Source organism: Camelus ferus, chromosome 20 (genome assembly GCF_009834535.1).
Source record: "Camelus ferus isolate YT-003-E chromosome 20, BCGSAC_Cfer_1.0, whole genome shotgun sequence".
NCBI classification, from domain to species: Eukaryota; Metazoa; Chordata; class Mammalia; order Artiodactyla; family Camelidae; genus Camelus; species Camelus ferus.
Genome location: NC_045715.1, coordinates 24,065,301 through 24,090,443, shown reverse-complemented (window position 1 = coordinate 24,090,443; position 25,143 = coordinate 24,065,301). Strand labels below are relative to the sequence as shown.

General features: G+C 43.5%; 1 protein-coding gene across 4 annotated transcripts in view; it reads right to left on the bottom strand.

Annotated features, from left to right (window-relative positions):
• Positions 1–9,364: 9,364 nt before the first annotated feature.
• The window catches only part of MAPK14 (mitogen-activated protein kinase 14), a 62,002-nt gene continuing 46,223 nt past the window's right edge, over positions 9,365–25,143 (bottom strand). The window contains exons 9-12 of one of the 4 annotated variants that reach the window (XM_014568240.2): positions 23,010–23,089; positions 16,572–16,650; positions 12,631–12,804; positions 9,365–11,763 (exon numbers count right to left, since the gene is read on the bottom strand). In XM_014568240.2, coding sequence (XP_014423726.2) covers positions 11,696–11,763; positions 12,631–12,804; positions 16,572–16,650; positions 23,010–23,089 — 401 coding nt within the window. In that variant the 3' untranslated portion in view covers positions 9,365–11,695. Of the gene's footprint in view, positions 11,764–12,630; positions 12,805–16,571; positions 16,651–19,047; positions 19,128–23,000; positions 23,090–25,143 lie in introns of those variants that run through there. The other 3 variants (XM_032462932.1, XM_032462934.1, XM_032462933.1) reach the window with 3 other exon arrangements.

Below are 25,143 nucleotides of genomic sequence, written 5' to 3'. Positions count from 1 at the left end.
TGTTCAGTCCCTGCCACAGCAGGAGCCCCTTAGTTGACTCCAACTCACATCAAACTCCTTTATCAAGTTTTTGCCAAATTCCCAGCCCAAGCATTCATCCACCCATTTATTCAACATTTACTGTGTGCCAGGGACTGATCTAGGTGCTGAAGATGTAGCAGAAATGCAACAGATAAAAATCGCTGCTGTGTGGAGCTGACATTCTAGTGGAGGAGGCAGATGAAAGACCAGTGAACAAACATAGTATTGGGTTGAACCCTCTGAAATTGCTGACATTTGACAATTTTATATGATTCAACCAAAGGTAATGTCAGGTAGTGTTAAGTGCTATGGAGAAAATACTGCTGAGTAAGGATATAAAGAAGGACTGTGAGTATGGTTTTAGGTGGGGGTGGCGTAGCAGGGAGGCAGGGAAGGTCTGTCTGAGGAGGCGACATTGGAGCATCTGAATTCAGGGCAAGGGAACTCTGGGGGATGAGCAGGTGTCTGCCTTCCAAACTTGTCCACTCTGTTCCCACATCTGACCTGCCTTCCAGTCTCATTCCTCCCATGCCACCCCCTCCCCCCAACTCCAACAGTCTCTGCTAAGTCCTCCAGCTCAGAACACCTGGGGCGGCTTACTGGGTCCATTTTTCCCCAGAACACCTTCCCCTTCCAGGGGACTCAGGGCCTGAACAGAACATCCATCCCAAGAGCAGAGTTATCAGGCGCCCTTCACCCTTCAGCTGTTCCCTCAGCCTCCCCGCCCTTTGCCTTGACCTGGTCCTCCCTGCCTGCCCTCAGAGTTAGCACCCCCTGGTGGAGGATAGGGGTAGGGACAGCTCTGCTAGAGCAGTACCTCCCAGCCAGCCTTCTTGGGACTCAGAATGTAGACCCCTCTTCCTCACATCCTACACCACCCCATCCTTCACACCCTCGCTACTCCTCCTCAAGACCCACCTCCTTCAACCGGCCTGCAGGACAGGCCCTCTGTCCTTGACCCAACCCTGTGAAGATGTGGCCAGGGATCCGTCTGGTGGAATATTCCAGCGATGTTGAGGCCTCTGCCCCCCTTTGATCTCTGCACTGTCCTTTGTAGCAATCAGCACGCTTTTAACTAGTCTGCGTTGCCCTCTGTGAGATGCCCATCTCCACCAATGAAGAAACCAGCTCCGTGAGGGCAAGGATAGTACCTTGGTCACTGCTGAGCCCCCGGCACTATTCTGGCTCACGCTGGGTGCTCAGCAAATATTTAGTGTGACCAAAGATTTTTGTGTCTCTTGTGGGTACAAGGGACAGTGCGGGGATGTGGTTTGAAGACACAAATGGTGGAAGTACAGGAACATCAGTGGGGGAATATGCTTGGAACCAGCCTCCTGGGAGGTGTCTGGGTTGTGTGGTCTTTGTCAGGTGGGCACCATCTGGCCTGGAGGTGTGGCTTCCACTTTCTCTCCCTGTTCCCTGAGGCAAGGCCCATGGGTATATGCTGTGTGTGCAAGTCTGGACCTGTGTGTGGTGGTAAAAGGCTCTTGGTTAAGAACCAGGGTGCACAACCAGAATTTGGGGAACTTTTTTCTCGCCAAGAGGTTGCACCAAACTTCATTACAAACAGGCCCCTCCCTGTCTACGGCCCTCACTGCTCCCACTGAGGTTCTGGATAAGCCAGACGCGCCACGCTTTGGAACTGCCCTTTCTTCCTGGTCTTTAAAGTTCAGCTCCAAACTCACCTCTTCAAGGAGGTGTTCCTGAGTGAACTGCAGACCTGCTCCCCTCAGGAACCCTGTACATACCCTCCCGACCCCAAGATCTTGGCTGCCTGCAGCCATACACCCCCAGGCTATGTGACATCCACGTTCTTGGATGGACTAGTACTTTGGTGAGCCAGAGGAGAGTAGCCGAGGACTGCGGGGCAGAACTGGGTTTGACTCTCACGCCAACACTTAGAGCTGTGTGACCTTGCACAGGTGAGTGCATGTCTCTGAGCTTCCTCATCAGTACAATAGGACAGCAACACCCACCTGGCAATGAGACTGTGGAAGCAAGGTTGCAGGCCTTGTGCATGGTGCTCCTTCCTGCCCTTCAGGACTGCCACACATCACCTCCTCTGAGAGTCCTCCCTGACCCATCACAAGCCCGGGCCCACCAGACTTTCCCGGCCTCACTTTCCTTCAAGCCATTGTGTATCTTATATATACACTTAACAAATGTCAGCTCTACAAAGGTAGGCATTTTGTCTATTTTGTTCGTTGCTGAATCCCAAGTTCCTAGAGCACTGCCTGGCATCCAGTGACTGATCGAATGGCAGGTACGTAGTAGGGGCTTTATAAACAGGAGCTACTATTATTACCGTACGTCTCTGTCTTGTTTGTTTGCAACTGATAGTTTGGTGGAAGTCACCTTCATGCCTGGGGCAGTGCTGGCTCAAATGACCTGCCAAACCTCGGTAATAGGGTCACTGTGCTGCCTGGGCTCCTGAGTGACCTGCCCCAGGCAGAGGCAGCTCTGTACCTGGAGGACACCTCAACAACCAGCAGTTCCAGGCCAGAGGCCACTGGGTCAGCCTTCTATGTACACAGCCAACACCAAGACACATGGATCAACCCCAGGAGTCCCATGACCTTTGTCAGGTCAAAGAAATCCAGACAAGACTAGTGGGGCTACCTGCCATGGCAGAGGCGTGGGCTCTGAGTCCAGCTCTGCCTCAACTCCCTGGGTGACCTGAAGTCACATTGCCTCCCTGCGTACTTCAGTTTTCTATTTTACGTGTTTAACAACTATTGACAGAGCACTAGTTACTTGTCAAAAGTTGTTCTAAGAGCTTATGTACATGTAACTCATTTAATCCTCTCAAGAACCCTTTGAGATGGGCTAATAATATCCTTCATTTTACATAGGACAAACATAAGTCACAGAGAGGTGAAGTGACTTGCCCAAGGTCACACAGCTAGTAAATAAATAGCAGAGCCAGGATTCAAGCCCAGGAGTCTCGCTGCAGAGTCAGTGTTGGTAACCGCTATGCTCAGCTGCACTGAATGGTGCCTGTGAAGGGCCAGTCTTTGCCTCTTAGGAATCTGGGTTTACTTCAGATGGTGGGTCCATTATTTGGCACACACTCATTTTCTTAAAGGTTCCAGTTAGCTTCCCTAAACAAGAATCTCCCCTCCTGCTCTTCTCCAAATTGAGTAACTGATTTCCCCTTACTTCCAGAAGAAAACAGCCAGTAGTGTGCCAGAAAACAGGGCTGGGGGACAGAAGACCCGATGCGTAGTTTGTCGATCTCTGTGGCATAAATACCCCCACCGTGGCCAAGTTCATGCTACCAATCTGATGTCACGGAACACGGAGTTGAGAAGAGGTGCACAAAATCAGCTCCCAAGAGCCACCACGTGCAGGCTCCAGCACGCCTCTGGAGCCAAGGTGCAGCACAGGAAGAAGTAAGGGCTCCTTGGGTACAAGCCACCAGCTGGTCCCCTTCACCCTGCCTCACAGGCCCTGCCGCCTTCCCTAACGCCACCCTTCCGCCCTTCCTAACCTGCAGGGGGCTGGGATTTAGCCATGGTTCCCTGGAGAGGGCGCACCAGCGGGGCACTTTGAGAGCAGAACTGGACAGGTGTGATGGGTGAACCAGCAGTGATTAATCTTCCTGGTTAGCGCAGCCTTGCCTCCTTGTCTTTTCGCTCCCGGCTGCCTGGGGGGTAAAGTTTAAACTTCTCAGCCTGTTGGACAAGGCTTGCTTTTCTTGCTAATCAGATCCTCCACGGAGTCTATGCACAAATGACCTCCATTCTAACCATCTCGCAAACATGCCTTACTCACCCCTGTCACCACACCTTTGAGCTGTTGCCCATCTGGAATGCCATTCCTCTGCTTTGCCAAGGATGGGGAGGACTCTCATGCCTCAAGACCTGGCTCAGTAGCACTTCCTGGGATCGGCTTTGCCAGGCTGCTCCTCCCCAAGTGCCCTCTCCGTCCTTTGAGTCCTGCAGGATCATAGCTCAGCAGTTGATTTTCTAACAAAACTAAACTAACTGTAGGTTTCTTGAGGGATGAGTGCCTTCTTTCTCTCCGTCCTCCATACCTCAGCAACGTGTTGTAAAGCTGTAATCCATTCAACCAAATTTTGCTGAGCACCTATCAAGACACTGAAGATACAAGGACAGATGTCATGTCCCATACCCTATGTCCCCAGGAAGCTCATGCCCTAGCGAGGGAGGCAGAGCAAACAAAGAAATCACAACATACTGTCACCTGCGGCTAGGAGTGTAAGTTGGTACGAGCTTTTAGGAGAACTGTTCGGGAATTTGTTATCAAAACGGTGAAAATGTGCCCCTCATTTCTCCTGATAATTCCATAGCTGTATATTTAGTCTACATAAAACAGCCACAGGGGGACACACTGTCACCGTATTGTTTATCTTTTGTATCAATAAAGAGGCAGTTCCAACATCATGAGAAATAAGTAAAAGAAAAAAAATAATGCCTGAATTCCAGATTTGGGAAATTGGTGCATATTATTCCCATATGTGCTTTTTACTTGTGCTACATATGCATGTATCTGTAGAAATGTCAAACTAGGTAATTCTGCGGTTTCCTTTGTCACTCAAGATTGTTGAGATCTGCCTGCGTTGATTTAGTCTAGCACAGGTTCCTCCGTCTGAGCACCAGTGACATTCACGTTTGGGGCCTGATAATTCTTTGCTTTGTGGGGAGGGGGATGCTGGGCTGTCCAGTGCATCACAGCAGCGTCCCCGGCCTCCACCCACTAGGGGCCAGTTGCTCACCGCCCCCTCTCCAGGTGTGAGAACCAAGAATGTCTCCAGACCCTGCCAAATGTCCCTGGGACACAGACAAAATCTGGGGGGAGGCAAAGTCATTCTACTTTATTTGTTCTCCCTGCTATGTACTATTTCGTCATATGAATGCACTACAATTTATCTTCCTATTCTCCTAATAATGGACTTTGAGGTTTGTTCCAGTTTTTTTTTTCTTCTTCTGCTATTACAAATAATGCTGAGAGAAAAGTCCCGGTATTCATTTCCTTAAGCCCATCTAGGAAAATTTCTCTAGAATAATTACCTAGAAGGAGAATGCAAGGTCATAGGGGTATATAGCTTCCACCCTTACTAAATCCTGCCTAACTGCTTCCAGTAAAGAAAGCTTTATCATTTTTGTGTAGTCAAATTCATCAGCCTTTCCGTTACGGTTTCCAGGCTTTGCAACATGCTTCAAGTGCCCTTTTCCATTTAAACCGTTGATTTGTCTGGAAAGGACTTTGGCTACAAGTGAAAAACAGATGTCCAGTTGTTTCAACACCATTTATTGACACAGATGAGTGAATAATAAGCATCTGTTTTTATAAAAGTTATGCATTTTTACAGATTTAGGAAATTTTCTGGGAGTTAAACCAACCTGTCAAGAGCTATTATTTCCAGGTAGTGGGACAGTGGATGTTACCTAGCTACACTGAACATTTTTTTCAACAATAAACACATTTTATTTGTATCATGAAAGAAGAGTAATATGTAGTTAGAAAAAGTAATGTAGTAATTGCTTTGACCCCAGTAATCTTGGTGCAAGTTACAGAAATACCCGGAGTGGGCACCTGACTCCAGCTGAGGCTGGGGAGAGGCTGGGTGGGGTGGGGGTGTATCCTAACTAGGGATCAGGATGAGGCTTGTTGGGGGCAGAACAGCCTCCTGTTGGGGACACTCCCCACCACAAGCACTTTGTCAGCAGCCATTATCAAATAGTCACTGCCTGTCACCCGGCAGAGCTGTGGGTGTGACCCTTCCGTCTAGGGCTCAGACCATCAGCTGTGTCATGCCTGAGCAGTGATGGGGCAGGAACAAGCCTTTGTGTAGTGGCAGCAGACGATGATTTCACACCTTACAATCAGAAACAGACGGCTAGTCGGCAGCCCTGCAAGTGGAGCCAGCTGATCAGGTCAAGGTAACACCTGGCAGGACACACAGGCCTAGGACTCCCACAAAAAATCCCACTCCCTCTCTGCCAGGCACCAGGGAGGTGAATCATGGGTGCATGTGAAATGGCCACCAGCACCGTTTGCTGAGGTTCTGCCCTACAGTGCCAGGGAAACAGCAGTCACCATTTACAACTGTCTCCCCCTATTAGAACATCAACTCCAAGAGGGCAGGGATCTTTTATGTTTTTTTCCCATGTTCCTGGTGTCTGACACATAGAAGTTACCCAATAGCTATATGTGGAACAGCTGAATGAGGCTGCAAGCTACCCTAGTGATTTCCAATTCACCTTTGTTTTCCCTGGTAGTTCCACTTTAAAATGGCAGATGGATGGGGGAACAGTAGGAACTATCTGGATCATGGCCATCAGCCACCATTGATAATCTTTTGACCCTTGTTTCAATTCATTAAATTGCTGTGCATCCAACTTGAATCACACAGCAAGATGGAGCCAAGAGATTCAACCTCTTAACACTTGTCTCTTCTTAAACTGGGAGCTTTCACACAACACCTTATTCTATAGGGTGGATAACCTGTACATATTTGGTTACTTTCTTTCTTTAGATGGTCTTTGCTTCTAAAGATTGTCGACTGTAAAAACAGGAAGCAGAGGACAAGATGATCTGCCAGTGATTAAAAGATGATAGTCACTCACTGACTCAGTCAATAAAGGTTGGATGCACGTGTGCCAGGTAGGTACCATGCTAGGTGATGGGGACAGGATAGTGCACAAGACAGTCTGTGCCTTCAAGGACGTACAGCCCTGAGCTAACACTTATCGAGCACTTACTGTATGCCACAGGCTTTACGTACGTTGACTCATTTAATTCTCACAACGACCCTGTGAGGTAAGTTCAGAGAGATAATTTGCCCAAGATTGTATCACTGGGAGATAGGCTAGGATTTGACTCAGATTGGTTCCTGAGCCTGCATTCTTAGCCTTCATGTTTTTTCTCTTGAGCAGGTGATAACAAACACCAGGCAATGACAAAGCAATGTGATAGGTGCCGCCTCTGGTCAACGCCAGCGGGTGAAAGCAGCACACAGGAGGCGCACCTAAAGCAAGCTTGGGGATGCTCGGGGAGGGTTTACAGAGTGACACTGGAACTTAGCCCAGAGGAGTGGGGGAGGAGAGGCAGGGCATCCTAGGCAGAGGGAATGTCACGCACAAAGACCAGGAGAGTGAGAAAGCAAGAGCACGGGGAGACACGGTGCATTTAGAGCCGAGCCATGGAGAGGGAGAGGAAGGGACGTGAAACTGCGGAGGGAAGCACTGAAGGGAGAAAAGGTGGCTGCCGCAGCCCCTCATCAGCCTGCTTCTCTCCAGAGGCCTGGAGGTGCATTTCTACCCCACATGATAAGGAAGCGGGGGGTGGGGGGATGCTGGGACCTGGGCAAGAGGCCCAGCGTGCGCTGAGCGAGACAAGGCACTAAGTGCCCAGTGGAGGCTGATTTGGACTTTGGTGCCCTTTTGACCCCTCTTCCTTGGCCAGCAGCAGCCAGCAAGTCCTTAGGGAAATGATGCAAAATAAATTGTTCAGCGTTTTTAAAAAAAGAGATCTATCAGAAATTACACAAAAAGTCAGAGCCTCCTATAATCTATCACTACCCAGAGATGGTTGCTAAGAGTTGGCCACCTTATTCAATCAAGTCCTTGTTGACACATACATGGGCTACTTCCAATGTTTTGCTATTACAAAGAATGATACTGAATAGTCTTACTTTTTCGTTGTGTACTTGTGAGGCCTCTAAGTTCTGAGAAGTATAGATGCTAAGTTCAAAGAGTATGTATATTAAAACATACCTGAACTATAAGTTAAAAGGTCTTCATTATTTGCATGTTCATTAGCCAAGTCCTGTCGCCATGAGACTGCATTGAGAAGTGAAAGTCATCACGTGGAAACCTTCATTAATGGACAGACTACTTATAAAAGTAGCCCCTCCTTGCTTCGTAAGTATCTGAACCCAGAGTGTCTGTCCTACCCATTCTAGGCTTCTGTTAGTCTCTAACTGATTATATTGTAAACATATGACAAATGACACATATATAATGCAGATTAATTGCAAATCTTGCAAGACAGTGGATCTCAAACTTGACAAATAATGCTATAAAAAACTGCTCAAATCTCAAGCAAACACACTGAAAAATGTGGACCTGGCAGACTCAGACGTTAACAATAAAGGGAGATGTGATAAGGTGGTCACCTAGAGATACTTATAAAAAAGAACAATGTGAATATCAAAAGGCTGAGGTCCATAAAGAAACTGAGGAAGATCTCAAATATTTCTGCAAAAATTCCCTCTAGATTATACTGCAAAAATCAAACAGTAAGGATACCATAGGATACTAAACATGGTTTCACTCAAAAGGCAAACGTGATTTTTTCTTTGTTCATTATAAGAATATATTGAAATTATGAATAAGCTTTTATAATTTCATTCAGTTTTCATGATTAAAGTCCCCATCAGACTTCCTCTCTCCCCAAATCCCCAACACACCCAATCAGATTCTGGTCCCCATTTTAAGTGGATTCACTTCAGGTGAGCTTTTCCTGGTGTCAACTCTCTCCTTGAGCTGAGCAGGCCCTCTGCTCTCTGAAGCCAGGTGGAAGGTTGCATCATGGCGCTGACTCCGTATGTGGAGGCAAACTATCTCCTACAATTGTCTGATCCCGACAGGGGCTGGTGTACACACATGACTGGCTCCCTTTTCGCTCATCCCCTTAAGAAGTCACCGAGGACAGGATGAAGAGCCTGTGCCTGGTTTGCCCCTATCCCTGCCATCACTCCCAGCTGCCAGCCGGAGACCAGACAACACAGGATGAAAACCCCCGCCGCACACTCCCTATACCCACAGGCGGGGGGCCTCACCACCCCCAGACACCTGTCAGCATGCCTGGGCCACAGAGAAAGGAAGGACACCAACACTGGCCCCAGAAACAACCGTGAGACCTTGTGGCTCTTTAACCTTGTGATGCAATGCAGTAGTTTTGAAGACGATTGCAAGGGTCATATGATAAAAGAGTCACCAGATACGTTTGCTCAGAGGTCTATAAACCACATACACAATCCAACCTTGTCTCCACAATTTTAACATAAAAGTCTAACTTTCTACACATAGTCTTAGAATGTCAAAGCTGAAAAGGACGCACATATATTTAAACAAACTTCATTTTTCAGATGAGTAAATTGAAATCTGAGGCCAGGGGTTGGCAAACTATTTCTGCCCCACCATAAAGTGTACAACTAAGGGGCTCTACAAATGTTTTCCAAATTTTAGGAGTAATATTAAGATCTGTCAGAAATGTATGCCAGGCCACAGCCCAAAGACCATTAGTATAATGCCATATTGTGCAGTAGATAAAAACAATAAAGAGAAAAATATAACAAATTTGAGAAACTCAATACTTTGAAAAATAGGCTTTATTTTACCCAGTGGTATTGTATGACATCCTATATGGCATAACTGATTACAGCCAAGTTCATGAATACAAATAAAATAGCATTTTCCCTCATTCTCTCTCTCGTTTTCTGTTCAGAGAAATCAGGAAATGGGAGCATTATGGTCAGAAACCAGGAAGCTCTTCCACAGGCTCCAGCTGAGTCCGGGCTCCTGGAGCATTAGGCCTCCTAACACGTATATGGTCTCATGTGCAAAGAAGACCTTTATGAAAAAAATATTCAGAGCAATATTTCTGTAGGAAATCACACTAGCATTTACAACAAAACATGGCTGATCAAATTCATCTTGCTGTGGATTATGAGGATGTGAACTGCATATAAAGGAGATGAGGCCTTTGTGTTCAGTTTCCTTTAAAGAGGGGGCAAATCTTGGGTGATGTGTGATCACCATCAGCTGCCTCCTTCCTTCTCGCTCCAGTTGACTTGGGGGTCCTACCCTGTCCCTCTGGAGTGCACATATCACTGCACTGTGACAGAGAAATGGAAACACCTTGGCCCAAATACAAGACTTGGACACACAGCCAACACTGGACGTGGCTCTATGCTTTCTTATTTCACAAAAGGTTTAACTATACGGGCCCTTATGTAGCACAAGATGCCTGAAATTCAGAAAATTATGAAAACAACTCTTCTCCACCCCTGAGGATATTTCATCTTTATAAAGTTGAAAATACAAAATATTAAAATAACTTGCCCTTTCTCCCCATCAAAAAGAATCACATTCTCATACGATTCCTGCATTATACAAAATTCTGAAATAAAATTTATTTCTCCCCAAACCAAGACCAAGAAGTCAATGTTAAGCTGCCAAGAAGACCCTTTTCCAAAGGGTGGAAAAAAATACCTCATTACTTCTTCTTCTTTTTTCTTTTTAATAACTATATTTAGACAAAGATGGCAAAAGGAGTTTCTGGCCTCATGAGCTTTTTATTTTTCACTTTGATTTTCAGCATTTCTTAGCATTGGTTATTGGACGTGACGAGAACTTGTTTTCCAAAGTCTGCGATATTCCTGGGAAAAACCCTGATCTTTTCCGGTTGACGGCTCCCCCAAAATAGTTTGTTGAAAACCAGATGGCAAGAATGAAAATGCTATACATCCATCTGTTTAATTTCTTCATAGTTTTCACATCAAAAGCACCTTGAATATCAATTGTGTTCAACACAAAATAGCACTGGGGGCTGAAGAGAGGGTGGCATCACCTGCCCACAACATCTGCCGAGGTGACATGGGTCCTGAACTACCCACGAAGTCTCCACTGGCAAACTCGCCTGGCACCAGGGCCTCCCGAAGGAAACAGGACAAGCAGCTGTGCATGCTCAAATAGCAAGACGTGCAAAACACATCCTCATTCTGCTGGGAATAAAGAACACACAGGAAGTACACAGACAGCAAGAACCAGCCTCCGACTATGCCAATACTGAAGGAACCTCTGCACTGAAGTGGGTGAGCAGAGAAATGGCAATGACACCTGGGGGTCGGGGCGTGAGGAAGAGAGAGAAGTACATATACGCATGCTCAGACATGCACACACGGTGCCTCCGAAGGCTCGCTGGTGACTTCGGCTTCACAAGTGGCCGTCCGACAACTGACAACTTGCCTGCCTCAGAACTTCATCTGCTGTACCCTCCTAACTAACCACACCTTCTTCTCTCTTTTAAGGCACAAACATATTTATAGTTTCAGGTACACCTGTTGAGTTCTGAGAGTCACGCTTAGCAGGTTCATCATGGACTAGTGCACAGAAGCCAGTTGGTCCTTTTTGGCTGATGCGTCACTGAGGGACGGCTTCAGATGTGAAGCAGCCAGAATGGGTGAGCCTTCTCCCTGTGCCACTCAGGGATGTGGTCAAGACTAACCCCCACCTTCAAGGTGGGGCCACAGGAGAGGCCAAAACGGCCAAAGCATGACTGGGGTCTGGGATGTTTAATAGCTTTTACTTTGCATTTAACAAACCCTAACACGATGGCAGCTCCTGCCTGCCCAGCCGACTCACACAAAGAGCAAGCACAGACTGCCACACAGAGACCTGTGACTCCAAGTACGGTCACCGTGATCACAGTCCGCTCATGTTCTCCTGCCCGCCTGCAAAGTCAGACACACACACGAACACACAAGAACACACACGCATCCACACACACACACACCCCTTCCACCACGGAGGAAATCTTTGCAACAAGAGGCACTTGGGCACTTGAATGATATTTGGAGAGTTCCCATGAAAAGGCCTTCCCCTCACAGTGAAGTGGGATCAACAGAACAGAAACCAGATACTCAAGACTCCATCTCTTCTTGGTCAAGGGGTGGCGGCACAAAGCTGATGACTTCATCATAGGTCAGGCCTAGAAATTGGGAAGGAGAAGCAGGATGTGAGCATTTATACACTTTGCTGGCAAGCACCCTAACTTCTAAGCTCAAGATCCTTCCTCCCTGTCTGGGCTAGTGGTTCGAGGGGCTACTTCAAATAACTGCCTCATTGCTTGTATGTGATGATGCCCTAATGAAACATGTGATTACAGAGATGTTCAAGGATACATGTAAGAGGGGAGGTACAGCTCAATGGTAGAGCATGCTTAGCATACACGTGGTCCTGGGTTGAATCCCCGGTATCTCCATGGATACATATAAAAGAACCATTTTTTCTTATTTCTTTCATCACTCAGGGCCTCCTCTACAAGCTCTCTGGAGAAGATGCTCAAGAGAAACAGCATTCCCATGCATTATAGCAACAGATAATCCTGGTTTTGGGGATTTAACTGGAATTCTAAATTTGCATTTTATGGAAAGAATATAAGATTGGGCCTGAGTTCCATTTCTGGCTGTGTCCTTAACTAGGTCTGAAGGAAAAATAGGTAAGATACAAACTCCCTTTGCCCCAGTTCTATCAATTATAAAACTGTAAAGATACCCTATTCCCTACTTATCTCAGACAGATGAAGTAAATGCAAAGATTCTGCGAACCTCAAAGCTCTATGCAGGCATGAGGGGCTATGCACTAAATCAGACCAGACAGAAGCATCTCAAAGGTCCAGAGTGTCATCATCTACAACAGACAGTTTTCATCAGATGAACATATTCATTCTGCATTAGAGACCCTAATTACAAGTTTTAATTTTTTCCCCCCACGGCTTCTGGTTAGTGGCTCACTCAGGGAAGATTTTAAAATCTAAGTTCTCAAGCTAGATGTTAATTCTGCCCTTATGACTTACTTTTCCACTCATCTATAAGGAGGTCCCTGCTTTCAAAAGACTGATCATAAGGATCAGCCACGGGTTCATCGTCAGGATCGTGGTACTGAGCAAAGTAGGCATGTGCCAGGGCTTGGGCTGCGGTAATCCTCTTATCTGAGTCCAATACGAGCATCTTCTCCAGCAAGTCGACAGCTATCAGCACCACAAGTTGGAAGGAAAAAGAAGAGTTTTTAACATGTTACCAAAAATTTAGGCCGTACTAACAGCAAACACACAGATTTGACCCTTCATACCCAAAGAACTCTCCACCAGAGCATGTGCGCTAGGCTACGTTACTCCTTTCCTCTTTTACACGTATACGTGTGTGTGTACGTGCAAGCCTGTGTGTGTGTATGCATGGATGGATGGATGGATGGATGGATTGATTTTGTATTTTTTAAGAATACATTACTAAAGAAGAATTTTTAAAAATAACTGAGATTGTGTTTGAACAAGCTTTTGTGGAATGTCAGTGTCAAACTGCTACCACTGCAGTCAAACTGTCAAAACGAAAGCTCGTAAGTAAAACGATCTAGAAGAGAAAGTAGAGCTGAGTTTTTTCGTTGTTGTTTTTTACCTTTTTGTCCCCCTTCACTGTTTACTGACTAACATAAGGCAAATAAATATTCATCAAATGGATCTTCAAATAATGAACTGAGGGTTTTATATGGGTGTGTGGGTGAGACATGGTATCTGCATAAAAGAATGAAAAATGTCAGTATACAGAACAATAGGACAGTGAATATGCATATGCCTACCATCCATATCCAATAGTTAATCTTCTATATTTATGTATATATTTTTTGCTGTCTATAATTAAAATTACAGACATGACACTTTACTGCTAAATATTTCAGCATAAAGGCAGCTTCCTATACAATCATAAAACTACTACTATATCTGACAAGTATGTAATTCCCAAAAATCATCTAAAATCCAGTTCATGTTAACATTTCACCGATTGTCCCAAAGTTGTCTTTTATACCTAGTTTGGTCAACCCAGGATCCAATCAAGGGCTATGCACAACATCTGACTGAGTTTCCTTAGTATCTCTTAATTCTAGAATAACCCCCCAACCTCTGGATGCTATTTTCCCCTAACTTTAACCTGAAAAGACCCTCCAGTGGTCTTGAAAACACTCATCATTAGGGATTTGTCTGATTGTTTCTCTGTGCTATTGTGTTATCTCTGCCCTTGTTTTCCTCTATCCCATGTATCTTCTGTAAACCATGTTGGATCTAAAAATTTTGGCAAGAATATTTCACAGGTGATGCTGTGTACTTTATGGCAAATTAAGGCCATCTGTCCCATTAATAATGATACTGAATTTGACCACTGGGTTAAGATGTTTCTTTTTTATCCCAAACAAGTAGCCTGTGGGAGACTTCAGCACTATGGTGAGTATCAGTTTCTTTCACTTATGGCTTTTACCATCCACTGGCTTTCCTTCCTAGCAAGTACTTCATTAGGGGTCACAAAATAGTGTTTTTTCTAATTCTATCTTATAAATGCTCTGAGTTTCAGAATGGTGGCACTTTGGGAAGACAAATACTGCCATGACCACAGTTATCACTTTGCTGAAACAAAGGCATCTGAGGCTTTACAAACAGTTCCTTAAAAGTGGAAGAGGGCAGGGATGGGTGGTGAAGGGGAAGACTGTTTCCTGAAAAGATCTATGCTGCATACACTGCAGGCTGTAAGAGACCCTTGTCCTGCAGCCTGAAATCCAGAGTAATCCAAAGGAGAGATGTAGGTTTCAGAGAGATACAGAAACAAAGTGAATATTTATGTGTCAAGTCAAGTACGTAAGTTTACACTTTAAAGCACTGGGAAAATCGCCTAGATGTACATTCTTCTCTTCATGAAAAAATAACCTTATCAGGTGTTGTTTGGATCATATGATGGGTCTTTGCCATCCCCAGGGTAAAAAGGACCATGTCCTTATATCCAATACCTTGATTAAAAAATAAGATCAGGGTAAGAAAAAGATTCCTCTAAGATCCTGACAGATACAAATACACAACATCAAAGGGCAATTTAAGTTTTATTTCATATCTTAAGAACAATGGTGAAACATGAAGTGAGTGACGGACAAAACAGAGCCATCAGTATTTACATCGTTGGTGCATTCCTGCTCAGTTAATATGCTGGGCACAAGTTCTTGGTCAGTAACACTGTGTTCTGCCTGCAAGAAGTGACTCTTTGTACATCACTGTCAGGCCTGTTTAAATTCTGAGAACTGCCGTGCTGAGCAGCAGATAGCCCAAAACCTCCTTCAGCTCACTCGCAGCCTATATTGCCAAGTGGTATCCAGTTCTTTTGAATGTTTACAGGTCATAATTCCAAAGAAGGGGGACATCTATCAGGATGGATGTGACCTAAATCAGCTGCTGGGACACACACATATTTCCCCTTCCCCAGAAAAATGTATGAACAAATCTCTCTGAGTTGGCTATCAGGAAGTCAGACAGTGAGCACTGCCATGTCTAAAACATGAGCTGATATGATAAAAAAAATTCATAACAGAATGACAGACAAGAAAGCTACCAGCATACAACCTAATTTCCCAACATCCTATAGTACCTACGATGCAAAGAATGCTTCTCACAGACCCCTGAACTAGATAATACGGCACAAATACATCACACAAAATCAATGAGAACATACCAGGGCAGATGCGAACCTAAACCAACCCCAGTAGAATTCTGTACTCCTCTGATGAGTTTGTGGATTTATTCTTAGATGTGAGAGTGACCCAGCTGAGATCTGACATACTCTCCACCTCCAAGGCCAGCATGGACTCATACATAAATGCCCTACACTTCAAAGAACGTGAGTGTGAGCATCTCTGCCATTGTAAGAATTATCACAGTAACACTGAAACCGCTCTCAGCAATCACTATGGATGAAGTACTCAAAAAGGTAAAGCCACTTGGCCCTCACTCCAACTTCTGAAGAGGCTGTCATGGCTGTCAGCTCTCAGGAGGATAAAACTAAACCTGGAGCACAGCTGCTGGGACCCTTCAGCAGAGGGATGATCCAAACTGGGATTTAAAAACATACCACTAAGATACAACCTTCAAAAAAGTGAGAAGGTTGATGGTACCATTACCATAGTGCTGTTCCCCTCCCCATCACAGGGAGGTCCTGTTCTGATTTTTCTGTCTCCCATGAAATAGCACTGTCCCTTGTGTTCTCCTAGAGTCAGGGAATTAGAGCCTCAGGCAATGCCACTTTTGGGGGACCAAATGAAGTACACATCAGCCCCCAGTTTTAAGGGATAAAGCAACTCCTTTTTTAGCCCAGGCAATACACCACCGAAGCTGCCACTGTCACGTCCCTTTGCCAAAGACCCTGGAAGTGATGGTGGGGGAAGGAATATGGAGCCATCCTTAAAGTCTGACCTGCCAAATTAGCTCCACAAAGAAGAGAGGATGGCTAAGTCTCTGAAGGGCCCAAGGAGAAGAAGCAGAGGGAGAAGTACATGAGGATGACAGGACCTGGGCACTGGGAAGCGCACTGCAGGGAGTGCCCCGGTGGGTCCACTGAATACCCACCTGTGCTTCAGTGGTTTTCACCCTCAGCTGGGACAAGGTACGAGTGAATGAGTCACAGGCTTTCCTCTGCACCTCTTTCTTCCTGTGCCCCTCAATCATTTCTCCAACATTCCCATTACTTTCTCCCCTGTACCAGCCTATGTCCCTATCAAATTCTGTGATCATAGAAATACATAAGTAGGTCATGAGATTAATGAACATGGATATTAAATGGCATTACTTACTACCTTCCAACATTTAATTAATGGCACTATATTTAGGGATAAAATATAGGGACTAAATAAGGGAAAAACTTCCTCAAATCCCTAGTTTATGTCATAACCAATTCAATATCCACTGAGATGAGGATATGGTCAACTTACCCAAGGGATTGGCACCAATAAATACATTTGCAAAGTTCATCTTCGGCATCTGAGTCAATGATTGAATGTAGTTTCTTGCCTACAAAACAAAGGGTTTTCAAAATGGCTCTTTTCAATAATATTACTGCTGTCAAAGAGTCTTGGTCCTGTCCAGGAGCAAGTGTTAACTGACAGAGTCCTGCAGCTTCAGTGTCTATGAATGTCTGATATTCATTAAAGACTCCTCTCTGACTGCCATCCTAACTGCCTCATTTCTGATCATCACCATTACTTACCCCTGCCGTTCTTCTCTCACAGTTACATCTCAAGTGAATGAGAATGCAAATCAATTAAGTTCCCTTTCATTGGCATTCTAGTCATAGGATCAGAAGTTTAAAAAAATGAGGCCAAGATATCTAAGGAGTAGCCCTTTCTGAGACAGCCTTCCTAAAAAAGCTGAAATTGGCATAGGGACTGGTGTTCCTAAACAAAGTCTAGGACCAACAATCTTTTTATGGTGCTAATCTCAGTAGGTGTTCTTAGTGTATCAAAAGGATATCAGTATTAAACCTTGCTAACAAAATGCTCTTGGTAACAAGAAAGTAAACATAAGCTTAGTATATTATTCTGAGAGGTTCGAACACATTTTTAAAAATACTAAACTAACTTAATAAGAGTAATTAAGAAGAGTGGATTATAAGTTACATGGCCTAGACAGAAATCCTTCCCCTATCACTTATAAGCTACATCTTCTTGGGCAAGTCTTAACTAGCATATCAATGACCTAACTGGTAAAGTATTAGTATTAGATCTTAGTATTTGGCTTGCCTATATCATCTGGTTATTGTGATATTCAGGTAGATAAAAATCATCAAAGAGTTTCCAACTAAAATTTTGAAACAAAAAACATTTATACTGCCAAAATAGTTTTTATAAGTTGGATCCCTGGGGTGGGACAGGCTTGAGTTTGAATCTTGACTCTATCACTTTGGGTAAGTTACTTATTTTAAGTCTTGAGTTTTTCATCTGAAAAAAGGGCTTTATCTATCTACAGGGCTGGAGTGAGGATTAGAGAAACAAACCAATACCTCCTTAGGACAGTACTTGGTTCAGAGCGAGATCAAGCCGCTATCTAGCTTCTATTACTGTTGCCTTTAGAAAGGGAAGCCTGCTCTCATTTTCTAAGGATGTTTCAACTTGATTATTTCTGAACTTCATTCTAAGGAACTTACAGTGCTAAACACTTTCAAGGACTGATAACTCTAACCAAGGCAAAAACAAAAAATGGTCTTGAGAATAATTGTATAAACACAAATGTAACTCATACATGCATGCTTCAGATATTAGGTATTAAACCATGTCTATGTGACCTTCCCTGTTTCAAAGAATAAACCCCACTATCAGTCCATCTGAGTAGTTGAGATAAAACTTCTTTGAATCTATCTTAACTACCTCTTTAAAATTCCTGTTTTTAATACAGCTCGATGGTAAAGATATGCATGTGTGTATATGTATGTATGTATGTATATATACACACATACAAGGTTAGGAAAAGTTATGGCTGCTAGGGCAACTTTACCTTCTTTATCCTTTATTTATATAAATTCATAAATGTATGTAATATAAATTTATATAAATTTTTATATAAATTTCTGATCTGAAAAGAAAGCTCTAGGAATTGAGTATCAGTATGGCTGTAATCCCTTCTTATTTGAGAACATAGATAAGAGAATGAAAGGAAAACAGAGGTAAGAGAGACCTGTCTCATGCAGAGAACAGTCATCCCTCTAATAAGGTAAATAAAAAGACTAGCTGAATACAGCTGACATAGAAACAAAGCTGCTGGGAAGGGCCTCTGTGTTGCCAACCTGATTCCCAAAAAGATTAAAGGCACCTTAAAAAGAAGTGCCCCAATCATCTCTGATGATAAAACTAGAGTTAGATTAAGTAGTTAATCACTGGTAAAGAAGGCACCTAACCTTACCTAAGTGTTCTTATGTCTCTTATATTATTTGTGTATTTTAAATACAGTACTAATAGCTTTGGATATTTTAATAGTTTTTTTTTTTTTTTAAATGAAGACTCCTCTTTGGTCATTAAAAAAAATGGCTGAATAGTAAAGCAAGATAAAGGCCATCAGCTAATCCAAGTCCAGCCAAAGGTGATTCGACGGTAGCATACCCTAACTGCAGGCATAGAACCTTAGGAAAACACGAAACTCCTCTTGAGCACTAAATTCATAAAGCTCACATATAAAAGTAACATCATTTCCTATGTACAAGCCTATAAATTAAACTCTCAATCCACAGGATTGGATGACATTTTATCCCAAATGTCAACGTCTTGTAATAGCACATAGGCAGTAACTGCCTTAGTAGCCCCCAAGGCACATGCAAGCATTCGGTGACATTAAAAACTGTGTTGGTTATACAGTGACAATAAAATGAGAATGTGGCCTTCTCAGTTAGATATCCCTGTACAGTCTATTTGTTCTCACCTCATGGCTTGGCATCCTGTTAATGAGATAAGCAGGGGGAGTCCCCGTCAGACGCATAATCTGCTGAAGCTGGTTAATATCTTTAGATGCCTAGTCAAGGGCATTGTTAAACACACAGTGCAAAATATAACTTTCAACTCAAGTTTTTAAAGAGGCCAAAAAGCCACCCCCAAAACAAACAAACAAAAGAACCCGACTCCCCACCCATCCCACCCACCCCAGGCCAGAGCCCAAGGCCACATGTTAAAGCATGCTTCTGAGAATGGCATGAAAGTTAGTAGGCATATAGCCAGTAAACGACCATGCAGAGAGGAAAAATTTTCTTTGGTTTTAGCATCATCTTTAACATTAAATATTTTAGGCTCCCTGGAAAGAGACTGCCCCTTGATCCAGGATGCCAGCCAGAGAACTGTTTTCAAGCACTGATGGCCAAAATCTGTTTGTTTGTGGGGTAAATGGAGATAATTCAGGAAATTTTGACTCAACTGTGGACAAAATAAAATGTCCAGTATATTCATTCAAAGGTACAGGTTAAATTTTTGTAGCACAGATTCTGGTGATTCCCCAAAGTACCACCCCTTCTAATGTGAGACCTAGGTGGGTGTGTGGGTTGATAAGACATTAGTAGCAGTACATTTAAAATACATGCCACAAACACGCAACGATAAGTGAAGAAAGGGGAGATGGGGGGAAAGTTAGACGCTAATGGCAAAGACAAAATAGAAGTCACCGGCTGCTGACTGTATTATTGCATGCCACAGTGATTTCTACCACAAGTCTCTTTAATGAGTTAACAGACTGACTCCACTTAACAACAGGTGGGAGGAAGCTGGCAAAACACCCTGCAAGATCTGACAAGGGCAGAACTATGAGGTCTTCCAAATATACAAGCATATAAGGAAGCTGTACTCCAAACCCCTCTTTTATAGCTGTCCCATCAATTTGAACACATCCCCCTTCTCAAACATTACAAGAGCTGTTAGTTTATTATGTGTTCCTATTAAAGCAGAAGTAACTGGATTTTTAAAATCCTCAACACAAGAACCTTTTCATACTCCTTCTTGTTACCTATTAATCCCTCCTTCAGTTGTAGATTCATCTTCAGTAAGTACCCTAATCAAGCAGTTCCACTAGTTTGTGGCTCCCCACAATAATCTTTCTACTTAGCTCATCCCCTGAATGCAAATTTCCTAGAGGCCAGATTACTACAAACACATGTTTAAGGCTGGCTCTGAGGAAAGGGTAGGGACCATGAGCTCCTCCCAGCCTTTCATGCTCCCTGGGCCCAAAGACAGAGCCCAGCAAATGCAAAAGGTGGTATAAAGTTTTTTTTTAACATTCTCACAAAAAAGTTTAGATTTACCTCTATGTAAATTACATAACAAACAGTACTTAGCATGCCCAGAGAGAGAACAAAAAGGGGTCACCAAGTAAACCAGCAATAGCTGAATACCAGTTGGGTTTTAAAATGTTAAAAATCCTGCCACCTCTCTCTTCTTTCCTGTGAACAATACCTTGGCTGGTACACTTTCTGTTATTGTCTCCTTCAGTCAAATAGATTACTATATCCCCTTCTTGTCAGGAGGTTAGGAAGAATATATTTCTAGAGAAGAATGTAAGAGTGGGTCAGTGAAAGGGCTTTTGCTTTCTTAATATGATTTTTTTTTTGTCCTTTCACTGATTACTATAGGTACTGAGTAACCAACCTAAAGAAAAAAAAAGTTCTCTCTCCTTACCCATCCATCATGACCCATTTATGCCCTTTCTCATGGCACATGGTAACTTGTTCTCAGTCTGTCCATCTATTACTGCAATCTATTACTCAGAACGTCCTACTGTTTTTACTGACTGAGTTTCTATCAATCAATAAATAATGGCATCACTTCTTCACTACTTCCCAGGAGTAACGAAGCCTACTGGCTTCCTCTGTTTACTACATTCTTTCACTAATGAATTTTTGTTTTAATTTTTAAAAGCTTTAAACAATTTTAATCATCTGGCTTTGCTATTTACACATCATGTGTTCCACACATCATGTGCTTCAAGATAAACTGGTATTTGGTATTTCACTAACATGAAATCAATTTTGTCTACCCCTTTGACTGTTTAAACTACTTTTATGCACTTGCCATAACTATGTAGGGGGGGAAATAAAACTCTTTTTCCCATACTCAAAACAATGTTATGTGAGTAAGTTCTGTATGCTGGTACTCAATTTTATTATGCCCAACTCGATACTAGAGCTGTTGAAATAGGTGATGTGCCTTATTTCACATAAGATATAGACATTTTATTATAAGGTCAGGCAGTTAGTGTTGTTTCTTTCTTAAAAATAAATGATGGATTAATGATAGGTAAATACTATCCTTTTACCCATACTTCTCCTTTTAGAAATTCTTGTGACTAACACACATATCTACAGGGCAGATGGTTGAGGGTGGGTGAGAAGACTGAGAAAGAGCTGCTAGTAGCCATCCCAGTCAGGGAATGGAGTTTCTATCTTGGTCTCATAAGCACCATCCATTATATTCATTACTAAACTGAGCTCCTTCCCAGCCCCACTATCTTGCCCCCATGTCCTCTCTATCAACCAATCTTTCTAAGCAAATGGATTTAAAACAAAAAAGCACTGTATTCTCTAGGCATCACCCCACATCTTCCTTGATTCACCCCAACTCAGCTTCTGCATTTCATAAAGCAAAAGAAAACACTCCTTCAGGCTGACATTGTGGTCAATAACTCTGACAATGACTTTCCAAACAGTGTGCGATCGCATCAGATTAACGTTTACCCCATATTATCAGAACATCTGGGATCTATGCTCAGCTCTGCCAAGTGACTCAGTCCATGACTCGGGCAAGTCACAGCCTTTCTGTGCCTTTGCTTCCTCATCTTAAATAAGCAAAGAAACAAAACAAAATAGAGCCAGCACATTTTCTTACATCTGCCAGAGTGGAAATTCCTAAGTATACTGGGTTTTGTGGTGCTTTTAAGGAAAGTATGTAACAAGATGACAATAATCTTTATTTTGTCAAAGAGATTATGAACTGTTCAAACTCACCTGCTCAAGCCTGCTTCTGGCTACTGGGCAAAGGGACCCCTTCAGTCAGAAATGCTGGGAGGAGAATCCAGGAATGCACAACTGGAGCTTGGCTCCAGAGCTCCTTTTCCCTTTTATCCAACTGCCTGGCAGCAGACAGAAGGGAAAAGGGAGAAAGACTGGGCTATTATGATCTCAGGTCTCTGGCTCAAGAAAATGACCAACAGCAGGAAATAAGAACCAGAGTAAACCAGAGTCACATTCCCATGGCTTTACAGGGATTTACAGTCCCACTCCCCTGGATCTGAGATATCAGGAGAGTGGGGCTGTTACCTGCAATAGTCTGGAGACTGGTAGGAGGGGCCCCTGCTAGGACTAGACACCTTACACAGGATGTGTGAGCTGTCTATTCTAAAACAATAAAAGGCAAGTAACTTCTGGAAAGGGCACTAGAGTGCAAACAACGCACATTTCATTCTTCTGGCGATAAAGCTTATACATGGTGAAGCTCATGCTCTGAGAACAAACACTAACCAAAAAGTGAAAAGAGCCTTTGAGCTTATGTGAAACTTTGAGAAAGATGAAGTCAGGGCTGGAGGATAGAGACAAGAAATTTTCCATTAATCTCTTGGAATGAATTAGAATCTCAAATCTCATTTATTAGAATACTATAACCCAGTACAAGCTCCATGATCTAGTATTACACACCCAGATAGAGAGGAAACAAAACACACTCATGCATGTGAGCAGGCAGGTAAACACACACACACGCACACACATACTCTTACACTTCATCCTGGAGGTCAGCACACAAAGGGCACACATGCTTACAAACATACCCAGGCCAAAGTACAGACTGACGGAAGGCAAGTGGCAGAGGCTCCCAACAGGGCAGATAATTACAATCAAAGCATTAACTCACAGACTCTGAGGAGATTTTCTTCAAAAGCTCAGCCCCTGGGGTTCCAACGAGTCTTAAAATGAGCTTCAACTGATCAATATCTAATGGTGGACTATAAAGGAAAATGTTGGGACAAAATAAAAATGAAAAACAACAACAAACAAAACAAACAAACAAAAGTACCCCAATAACAAAAATTAAAAACCCCAAACCAAGCCAAAATGGTGAATTCATCTAGGTCAAGGCTTCTGCAGGACGGTCACTTCAAGTAGAACATGCTCCTCCTGTACAAAGATTCAAAATGCTACCACACACATGTCTGGCTTATATTCATTTTGTGCATCTATCAACACCCCCTATCAGTAAAGTATAGCAACTGTAGCTGGGTACTTAGCTGCCAAAGACAGCGTGTGAAAACACAAAAGCTTCACACAGTCCATATGCTCAGCTCGCACCTACCTCCTCACCATCCACCAAAGCATCAGTAGCCAGTCAAGCAAAGAACACTGGTCAGCAGAGGGCCACAGAGAAGAAAAGAAGCAGAGAGCACAGGAGCCAAGGATGTACAAGCCTACCCGTGAATGTTCTCCTAATGCCTGACCTTAGGAGCCTGTAATATGACAGGAGTCTGCGAAGATCCCGGGGCCCAACCACTTGAGCATGTCCTCCAGAAAACCTCTCCATCTAAACTGGCTATGTAGGCAGAGAACTGTGAGCGACAGCCAGCCAGCAGAGGGCCCCACTACCCACTGCATCTGCACATTCTTTAGGAGCTCCATAGTAACACAGTTTGCATGCGGCTTCAACCTTATAAATGCACTGACAAACCTCACATATCCCCAAAGCTCTAAATAACAGGCCACGATGCCCAAACCTTTATTGTGGTAGTCAACGCTTCTATGTATATTAAATATGTGCATGTATTAACCAGAAGACACAAACTTTCAATTTGTTCTTACTGCTTTTAGACTTGCCTAAAAAGCTAAGAGAAAAAAATCTTATCAAATAGCTTTCAATATTCTCTGTGAAAATATGAATAGTTTGTCCTTGTCTGTATTGATATTCAGAGGGAAAAGGAGGAGAGGATGACTATCTTCTGATTCCTGAAGGATCAGATCCTTCTCAATGTCAGGTCTCAGCTTAAACTTCACCTCCTCAGAAGGGCTTCCCCACGACACTCTACAGAAGCACTGCCCTCCGGCTTGGCTTCCCTGCTGTTCTCTATCGCCACACGATGCTGGAAAACATCACCGTGCTCATCACAATCTATAATTACTTGGTTTGCTTTACTGTCTGTCACCTCTACGAGGAGACAGGCCACTCTGCCTGGTCACCACTTACCCTCAGTGTTTAGCCTAACATCTGGTACATGGTGGGCACTCAAAATATTTGAGAAGGTACAGCAGGATAGAGAGGGGAGAGAATGGAAGAACATATTTCTGTTTATGATTATACATACGAAGGCAGGACAGTGTAACTTAAAAATAATGGCCTCTGGAAGCCATAGTTGACTTAGTTACAGGAATTAGTTATGCAATAGTATCTTGCCCCAGATGAAATTGGCTTAAATGGAAGAAAATTCTAGACAGGAGTCAGCAAACCCCAACCTGCCGCCCATTTTGAAGATAAAGTTGTACTGGAACACAGCCACGCCCACTCGTCTACGTGCTGTCTGTGGCCGCTTCCATCCTACACCACAGAAATCTTATGGTTCCCAAAGCCTAAGATTTACTATCTGGCCCTTTAAGAAAAGGTTTGCAGAACCCCATCCTAGACCCAAACAACTTAGGCTCTACAGGAAACAAGGATAAACTAAAGCAAGTCCACTCACAGAACTTACTTCTGAATCAATAGTAGAGAATTTTGTCATCTGCAAATGGCAAAAATCAACGTGTCCTGGAGGTTAAAATGTCAATTTTAGTTCAAGGTGTTGTCAAAAAAAAGTTTTAAACTGGACCACTGAAATTCTCAAATATGTAGTTTGACAATATATATATCAAATCTAATCTCCTAGAAATAATGCTGTTGAGATTGGTACTCTTGAAGAGACTTCTGACTGCTGAAAATGAGACTCAAGTTTTATACTCCCTCTGAGGAAGACAGAAGACTCTGGGCTGTGAGTTTCTCAACTGCCTTTCTCAACTTTACCCCAACA